This window comes from Echinops telfairi, unplaced genomic scaffold (genome assembly GCF_000313985.2).
Source record: "Echinops telfairi isolate 266 unplaced genomic scaffold, ASM31398v2 ScPeMD7_5;HRSCAF=22, whole genome shotgun sequence".
NCBI lineage: Eukaryota > Metazoa > Chordata > Mammalia > Afrosoricida > Tenrecidae > Echinops > Echinops telfairi.
The window spans coordinates 25,167,710-25,177,166 of NW_022103901.1; the positions used below are offsets into that span (position 1 = coordinate 25,167,710).

At 42.3% G+C, this 9,457-nt stretch overlaps 1 protein-coding gene across 1 annotated transcript in view; it reads right to left on the reverse strand.

The window, feature by feature from the left end:
- IQCK (IQ motif containing K) overlaps positions 1-5,902 on the reverse strand; it is a 128,439-nt gene extending 122,537 nt beyond the window's left edge. The window contains exons 1-2 of the mRNA XM_030884375.2: positions 5,755-5,902; positions 1,950-2,047 (exon numbers count right to left, since the gene is read on the reverse strand). Of these exons, the coding sequence (XP_030740235.2) occupies positions 1,950-2,047; positions 5,755-5,902 (246 nt within the window). The remainder of the gene's footprint in view (positions 1-1,949; positions 2,048-5,754) is intronic.
- Positions 5,903-9,457: the final 3,555 nt, after the last annotated feature.

A 9,457-nucleotide genomic window follows, 5' to 3' on the forward strand; every position in this document is an offset into this window, starting at 1 on the left:
AGCTGGGGTGGAGGCAAACGTCAAAACGAGGCAGTTTTCATTTCAAAATCTTGCTTTTAACTATTAGGATATGGACCCAAGACTGATTTACTAATTAATTCCAAAGTTAACGTGAGGGAAGTAAAGCTGAACCATTTGTCAATTGCTTATCTCTCAGGTTGACTAATCTCATGGAATAGATATACTTCTTCCTCTCTTACTCCGCTAGGATAAGCCCTCGAGGGTGAACCCAAGAGAACACCGTTTTCAGATAGTAGAAAGCTCTATCTGAGCCAAGGACATGCAAATGCCATGTCGCCCACCCTAGCATCCAACCATTAACTCATGAATTCTACATGTGTTAAGAGCCAAAAATATGCGTCCCATATACTAAATGCTGAAAGTAGAGATGCAAAAATAAATTAGGTGGAGAATATGGCCTCAAAGAACTTAAAATATTGGGGAACATCCCCATCTAGGGCGAACAGCACTGAAGATACACATGGGGGCAAACCAAGAGGGGAGTGCCAACAGACCAGCAATTGGGGCAAAGCCACGAAGTCCCTGTAGAATCCCGATTGTAGACTTCTAACTCGAGGGGCAGTGCTTGGCACCTCATCTGAACTGGTTGGGGAGTATTCACAAGGGGGCCACACTGAAAGTCTAAAGGCTTTATGGAGCCAGGGGAGACTAGACCATTCCATTCCTGACTGCAGAATGAGCAATGGGGGCTTGCAGGAGTTGCTCCTGTCAGTCGCAAACGCTGAGGCCTAAAAAGGGTCTAAGTACTGTTAGGTAAAACTCGCTCTATGACAGACTTTCTATCTATCTACCTATCCACTTCTATGAAATACTCTGAGACCATGATCCAGATCGCAAAGACAAAGATAACACAAGAAAAGAAAAGTACAGGTCAATATCACTTACAAGGGGACTTTAAAAATTCATGGAAATGTTCTATTTTATAATTCCATTTTCCACTAATCTTTTGAAACCCCCTCATATGGATGCAAAAATCCTAAACAAACTACTAGTAAATGCAATCCAAAAACACATTAAAAAGATTATGCACCAAAATCAAGTAGGATTTATTCCATGAATGTAAAGGTGTCTCACCATTAGAAACTCAATCCATGTAATAGAATAAATGTAAAGAAGCTCATTAACATCTCAATTGAAGCCAGGAAACGCTTTAAGCAAAATTCACCACCCTTTCACGATACTGATTCATAGAAATCCTAAGGACAGGTTAGAACTGCCCCTGCGTTTCCAAGGCTCTAACTCTACAAGAGTAAAATGCCCCATTCTTTCTCCTGAGGATCAGCTGGTGGTTTCAAACTGATGACCTTGTGGACTGCAGCCCAACTGGAAACCACTATGCCACCAGGGCTCCTCATACAAACACTCAAATAACTAGGAATAGAAGGGAAATTACTCGTTATGATAAGGGGCATTTATTAAAAACACACAGCTAGCAGCACACATAATAGAGAAAGTTCCCTTAAGATCAGGAACAAAAAAAGGGTGTCCAGTAGCATCACAGCTACTCAATATTGTACTGAGTCTTAACCAGAGCAGCTAGGCAAGAACAATCTTTCGTATTCATATTGGGGGTGGGGGGGACAAGTAAGATATTCTCTATTTGCAGAATATCTGATCCTATGTGTAGAAACCCCCCAAGAATCTACAAGCAAGCTACTAGAACTAGTAAAGCAATACAGTGGGATAGCAAAGTACAAACTGACAGGTGAGTAATGGAGTTGGGTAAGTGACTCAGAACACAAGACCCTCCCCCTAGCAACTCCCCACCCCAGAGATTGTGACACAGGCCCCGCCCCCTCCTAACTCCCCACCCGAGATTAATTTGAGAATGACAATGTGATGGCACCGACATTATGGGTTACCATGTGATAAAATGAATTCTTGAAATTTAAAAAGAAAGAAGTCTCCCCCGCCCCCAAACAACTAACCTCAAAACATTTTTCAGTCTTTGCTTGGTGAAGCAGGCTAGCCAATCCAGGAAGCAAAACTGGAAAGATGAAGGTTTCCAAATAGTCTTTGGGGGAACCTGAAGCAAGCAAACAGGTATCGCTGAAAATACCGAAGAACCAAAGGCAATGTGGATGAAATGAATGCTCATGAACCAAAAAGGGTATATCTATTGACATATGACAACACAAGTCAAAAAGCATCATTTTACCCGGCACTGCTGAGTTCAATATTAGAATGTGCCGGTTCATTTCCTAGGGCAGCCCTAACAGAACACCTCACATAAACCAGGTGACACTTGCCGTCTCACAGTTTCGGAGAGAAGTCCAGGTCATGCTCCTTCCAGAGGCTCTGGGGGAAGATCCTGTCTGGTCTCTCTCCGCTTCCAAAAGCTTCCTGGCCTTGCAGAACTATCTTCTTTACGTGGCTGCCTGTCTGTTTGTGGTTCTTTTTTTTATATAATCATTTTATTGGGGGTTCATACAATTCTTTTCACAATCCATCCATCGTGTCAAGGACATTTGTACATTTTTTTGCCATCATCATTCTCAAAACATTTGCTTTCTACTTGAACCCTTGATATCAGCTTCTCATTTTTCCCCTCCCTCCCTATTTCCCCTCACTCATGAACCCTTGATAATTTATAAATGATTATTATTTTGTCATGTCTTACATTGTCTGACATCTCCCTTCACCCACTTTTCTGTTGTCTGTCCCCCAGGGAGTGGGTTATATGTAGATCCTTGTGATAGGTATCCCCTTTCTACCCCACCTTACCTATACCCTCCCGGTACTACCACTCTCACCACTGGTCCTCAGGGGTTCATCTGTCCTGAATTCCCTGTGTTTTCAGTTCTTATCTGTACCAGTGTACGTCCTCTGGTCTAGCCAGATTTTTAAGATAGAATTTGGATCATATAGTGGGGTGGGGAGGAACCCTTTAACAACTAGAGGAAAGCTGTATGTTTCATCATTGCTACACTGCACACTGACTGGCTCATCTCCTCCCCACGACCCTTCTGTAAGGGGATGTCCAGTTGCCTACAGATGGGCTTTGGGTCCCTGTAGTATTAAATTAAAATGTTGGTGCTGGGGGGGTGAAGGGCCAGCCTCCACCCGCTGCTATTACTATTTCTACTACTCGGATTCAGTAATGCACAATTGTATGGTTGAGATACATAAGCATTATATTAAAGTCATCAAGAGCATGAGAGATATTACAATAATACAGTCAGACACATTACATGATAGCATTGCTCACCTCAGCCCAGCTTGGTGGTCCACGTGGAGAGAGGGGGAAGGGAAGGAGGGGAAGGGAACAAGGGAGAGGGGAGTGACCAGGGAGTGAGCAGCAAGGAGCTCAGTCAGAGAGAGATCTATATTGCTGACTCACACCTATATACCTTTTGGGGGCAAGCCAGCCCACTAATTACAGGTAGAGACATACGTCACAGGAAGGGGCTGCACTATAGGTTACACAGCAATGAGAGGGTGGTCTAGGGGGTGGTCTCTGGGTCTCCATAGGAACCTTATCAGTAGGGTGAAAACCCCTCCTACAGGAGCCTGTCCATTGTCCCCAGAGGCAGGGAGCAGGCCCACCCCTGTGGAGGGATGAGACAGCAGTCTGGCAACTGATTGCCCCCAGTGGGGGAATGCCTGCGCATATGACCTCCCCCCACAGGTCCCCACTCCACACTCCCCCTCATTCACAATAATATGATTTTTTTGTTCTTTGATGTCTGATACCTGATCCCTTTGACACCTTGTGGTCACACAGGCTGATGTGCTTCTTCCATGTGAGCTTTATTACTTCTGAGCTAGATGGCAGCTTGTTTACCTTCAAGTCTTTAAGACCCCAGATGCTATATCTTTTGATAGCCAGGCACCATCAGCTTTCTTCACCACATTTGCTTATGAACCCGATTTGTCTTCAGCGATCATGTTGGGAAGGTGAGCATCATGGAATGCCAGTTTAATAGAACAAGATGTTCTTGCATTGAGGGACTACTTGAGTTGGGGTGTGGCTCCTCTTTTATGGGCAGCACTCAAAACAGATCAGGACCAACCCTCCTCTAGTATCACTTTATAGGAACTTAAGTGATAATCATCTGCAAAGACTAATTCCAAACAAGATTTCATTAACAATTATCAGAGTTTAGGACATTTACACATCTTTTGTTTCCTCCTCAGGGTGTGTGTGACGATTCAATTTGGAAGAGTCCCTCTGGTTCTCTGTACTCTGGAATAGTCAGTGTAGCAGCTTTAGGACCACTTGGTTCCCATGCGGTTCTGCTTCTCTGCAGCCTAGTTCTTCGTCAGAATCTTGATGCTGCTCTAAAAACTGTTTCAATTACTTATATTCCAATCTTTATCAGTTCAAAAGCAGCTCTCCCTCATCAGACTAGAGTTCAACTAATCTTCAATTACCCACAGGGCGTCGTGGTCTGATGGATGGGTCATTGTTAAGGGCTTCTAGCCATGGCCTTGTAACTGTCACCAAAGGACTGGGTGGTGGATATGCTAGTAATGCAAATAAGATACATGGTGCAAAGAGGGGATTCTCACTAATACCAAGAAGTAAAGAACTAGGAGAAGGGAGAGTGTTTGGGACCCAGGATCCATGCATGGGGAATAGAGAGAAGGTTGTAAAACCAGAGAGGTGAGAAGCAGTGGCAGATAAATGGCAGCAGGAGACCAGTAAGAAATGGTGCTGTGGGCCTCCTGGTCCACAGAGGTAGAGCGCTGAAGGCTTTCAAGCCAGAGGGGTGACTGAAGGAGCGAGGTCCCTCAGGGCACTTATCAATGACGCTAGGCTTAGGTGTGCCTTAGGGCAGAGGCTTACTGGTGGAGCTGGGGCTCCTGGAAATGTTATCAGTGGAGTTAAAGAGCTTTGTAACATATTTCTGAACAGAGCAGAGGCTAGATTAACTCAAGAAGCTGAAGGGGTCAAGGAGCTAAGGGCCAGGAAGAGGCCTACCTGAAGGCAAACCTGAGAAACGGTCTCCATCAAAAAAACTACAAGAACTGTATCCTGAGTCATTCCTGATCCTGAAATGTCATCTGGGAACTCCTTAGTCATGAGTACTGTCCGTGAGAGTTCTGCGTGGTCATTGCCGTGAATATCAAGCCCTGGAGAGAAGTGGCCAGCTCTATGGAGGGACGGCTGCTGTCAAATTGGTAAAATTGGTTGCAGAAAGAAGGAGAGTGTGACTTCCATCTCTAAGGAGTCAGTCTTGGCTGCTGCTGTTGCTGCTGCTGAGTGGCTCTCCACCTCCTGAGTTAGAGGAGGTTAGATGTCTCCACCAGGCCATTTTTATAGAGGTTAATCAGCTTAGGTCTTGCCAGACAAAAATACAAATCACAGTATGCTTGCTACTTCTCATAATCTTGAGTACAGTTTAACTTTAAAGATAGATCAGTGGCCTGTTGCCTTTGTTTTTAAAATACATAAATGATCTTTATGAAGGAAGGCATGTGTTTCTCTAAAAACTAGCCTAACTCAGCTGGCTTAAGCTGCTCTCACTCTGGTACATGCTTGCCATTTTCTTGGTCTTCTAATGAATAAATGTTTTTATGTACTTTAAAAAAAAAAAAAAAAAGATAGATAGATAGATAGATCAGTGGAGTAGAATGGACTACTCCTAAAAATAAGTGAAACCCACAGGAGATACTCCTTATTTGTGTGGTCTTCTTAAAGTTCATTGGCCCACTCCAATGCCCACCCTGCAGTTCAGCAATGTTACAAACCCCAAACGACACGAGATGAATGCTTACTTCTTTACTTACATGTTTTGGATTCAATTGTTTTCACTTTTACTTGAGGACAAGGTGAAGCCGTGGAGAAGTGGGGAACAGAGAACAGGTTCCCTCTATGGATGCCCTGGAAAATGGTGTCTGCCACTGGTGAAACCTGGAAGGGGCGAGGAGAGTCCATTCAGATAGTTGAAATCATGGTAATTGAAAAACCCCTTCTCTAGGTGTAATGCTATTGTTTTCCAACTCTGTGTGATGCTTTGGGCTCACAGGAGCACGCTGAGCACCAACCTTTGTCTCCCTTTCAAGACAGCTACAATGGCAGCCAACTAGACAAAGGAAGACCATAAAACAATGAGAGATTGCCAAACATTTTCAAAACAAATAAAACCTGTTGACAGAAAAAGAAAATGGGGAAGTAGTACCCCTATACAGGAAGAAACTGCCCCAGAGAACAGGCAACAACTGTCCCCCTAGAATGTCAACGAGGCTCAATGCTCACAGTTGACAGGTATCACACGAGGCGGCAATCAGACCCGAAGTGGCAAACTGGAGGCAAAATGGACAGGTTTCAGCAGAGCTTCTAGACAATGAGAAACTATGAAGAAGGATCTGGCAATTCACATCTGAAATAACTTGGCCGTGTAAACTTTATGCTGAGCAGCAGAACACTGTATGACACAGTGCCAGAAGATGAACCCTGCAGGGTGGACGACACCCTGAATGTGACTGGAGAAGAGGTGCCTCCTCAAAGTAGGGTAGAGTTGAATAATGCAGATGGAATAAAGCTTTGGGGAACCTTCATTTACTCATGGCATGAATTAAAATGAAAAGAAACCCCTGCAAACATCATTAATAATCAAAATATGGGCTGCACAAAGTATGGATCTAGGAAATTTGGAAGTCATCAAAAATGAAATTGATCATGAAGATCAATATTCTAAGCATTAGTGAGCTGAGGGAGACAGGTATTGGCCATTTTGAACTGGACAATTTGCATGATCCATTATCCTGGGAATGGAAAATTCAAGAAGAATAACATTTCATTCATTGTCAAAAGACCTGACCTGAAACATAATAGTGTCAATGATAGGATGATATCTATATGCCTACAAGGCATGTACCGGCCACTAAAGCCAAAGATGAATGAATGAAAGATCTTTACCAAATTCTGCAGTCTGGAACTAATGAAACATGCATCATCAATTGTTTATATGCAGTTCAAGCTGAAGCTGAAGAAAATGAAAGCAAGTCCACAAGAGCCAAAGCATGACCTTGAGTGCATCCTACCTGAGTTTAGAGATGATCCCAAGGGCAAATGTGACACATTGAACACTAATGGCTAGAGACCAAATAACTTGTGTGATGACATCAAAACACATCATACATGAAGAAAGCAAAAGGTCTTTAAGAGCCAAGAAATTTTTTAAAGACCAAAATGGATGTCGGAAGAGACTCTGAAACTTGCTCTTGAACACAGAGTAGATACATAGAAGAAATGATGAGGTAAAAGAGCTGAACACAAGATTTCGAAGGGCAGCTGGAAAATACAAAGTATTACAATGATATTAAGTTAGAAAACCAAAAGGGAAGAACATGCTCATCATTTCTCAAGCTGCGAGAACTGAAGAAAAAATTCAAGCCAGGAGTTTCAATACTGAAGGATTCTGTGGGCAAAACACTGAAGAACACAGGAAGCATCCAAAGAAGATAGAAGGAATACACAGTCACTGCACCAAAAAGAGTTGGCTGAGGTTTACCCATTTCAGAGAGGTAGCATCCCATGAAGAGCAAGAATAGATGGTGCTGAAGAGAGAAGTCTAAGCCGCACTGTGGCATTGTGGACAAACAAGGCTCTAGAAACTTCCAGAATACCAGTTGAGATGTTTCAACAAGCAGATACAATTCTGTAAACACTTTCTCATCTATGCCAAGAAATTTGGAAGGCAGCAGCTACCTGATCAAATGGTATTTTTATCATTATATATATTTGTCCATTTTTTAAAAAAATGATCAAATAGAATGCAGAGATCATCAAATAATTTCATTAAAATCACATGCAAGTAAAATTTTTATGATTACAGCAATACATCAACAAGGAACTACCCATAATTCAAGAAGATCCAGAAGAGGATGTGGCATATGGGATATCATTGCTTGATGTCACAAAAAATACCAGAAAGATACTACCCTGTGTTTTATTGATTAAGCAAAGGCATTTGACTATATGTATAATAATAAAGATAACACTTCAAAAAATGATAATTCCAGAATACTTGGTTGTGTTCATGCAGAACATGTACACAGACCAAGAGGCAGATGTTTGAACAGAAAAAAAGGCCATTTTATTATTTGAAATCTGGAAAGATGTGCATCAGGGCTTTATCTTTCACCATACTTATTCAATCTGTATTCTTGGCAAATGATCTGAGAAGTTGGACTATATGATATAATGAAGAACACGGCTTCAGGATTGGAAGAATTCTCATTAACAACTCTTGTTAGGCAGAGGACAAAACATTGATTGCTGAAAGTGAAGAGGACTTGAAGCACTTACTGAGAAAGATAAAAACTAGAGGCTTCAGTATGTATTACAACTCAATGTAAAGAAAATAAAAATGCTCACAACTAGACCAATAAACAACAGCATGATAAATGTAGAAAATACTGAAGTACTCAAGGATCGGATCTACAGTCAATGCTCATGAAAACCACAGTCAAGAAATTAAAGTGTACTGATCGGGTAAACCTGCTCTTTACAGGGTTAAAAAGCAAAGCTGTCGCTGTGAAGGCTAAATCATGCCTGACCAGAGCCATGGTGTTTCCCATTGCTTCATGTGCATGAGAAGGCTGGACGCCGAAGGATGATCACAGAAGAAGCGATGCGTCTGAGTCATGGCACTGGCAAAGAATACTGGTTGTACTGACAGGAGAACAGATGTCGTAGAAGGACAGCCAGTCTACCTTTGATTAAACTAATGACACTATCAATAGAATGACCTTTATGTCCCAGGGGGATGATTGATATTGTTCTTTAAGATAAAATGATGATAATGTCTCTACGGTGAACCAGAGACATATAAAAACCAGATATATGAATGGATTTGGAGCTTGCACTCAATTCTAGCCTTAATAGAGGAACAATTAGTTTTTAGGGCATGACCCTACTTGACCTCATGAAGCGATCACTGAAAATAGGTGTGCTATAGCAAAGTGCGGTGAAGAAACTAGATGGTGCTCGGCTATCAGAAGCAAAGTGTGATGAAGAAACTAGATGGTGCACGGCTATCAGAAGGAACAGCGTCTGGAGTATTAAAGGCTTGTCTTCAAACAAGAAGATACCTAAGTGAAACATCAACTAAATCCACATGGAAGATACACACCAGCCTATGTGATCCAAGAATGTAATAATAAAATCCCAATCCGAAGGAATGGTATCAGAACTTTAATTGAATGGTAAACACCCGGTTTGCAGAAGGTTATGGATGACAGTGGAAGCCCAAAATCCATTTGCAGGGTCCACACATGGATTAAGCCTCTGGTGATTTCCCTCTGACCACAGTTGAGGGATGTGAATAGCCTTGTGATCAAAACGTTGTAATGTTGATTGTGGCAGATGTAGTTACATTAAAATGTAATAATCATTTGATCTCCCCTTGACCCATTTTAACGTTTTAGTTTAAGAAAAAAAGGCGGGGGGATCTATGTGGATTAAGCCTCTGGCGAATCCCTTGTG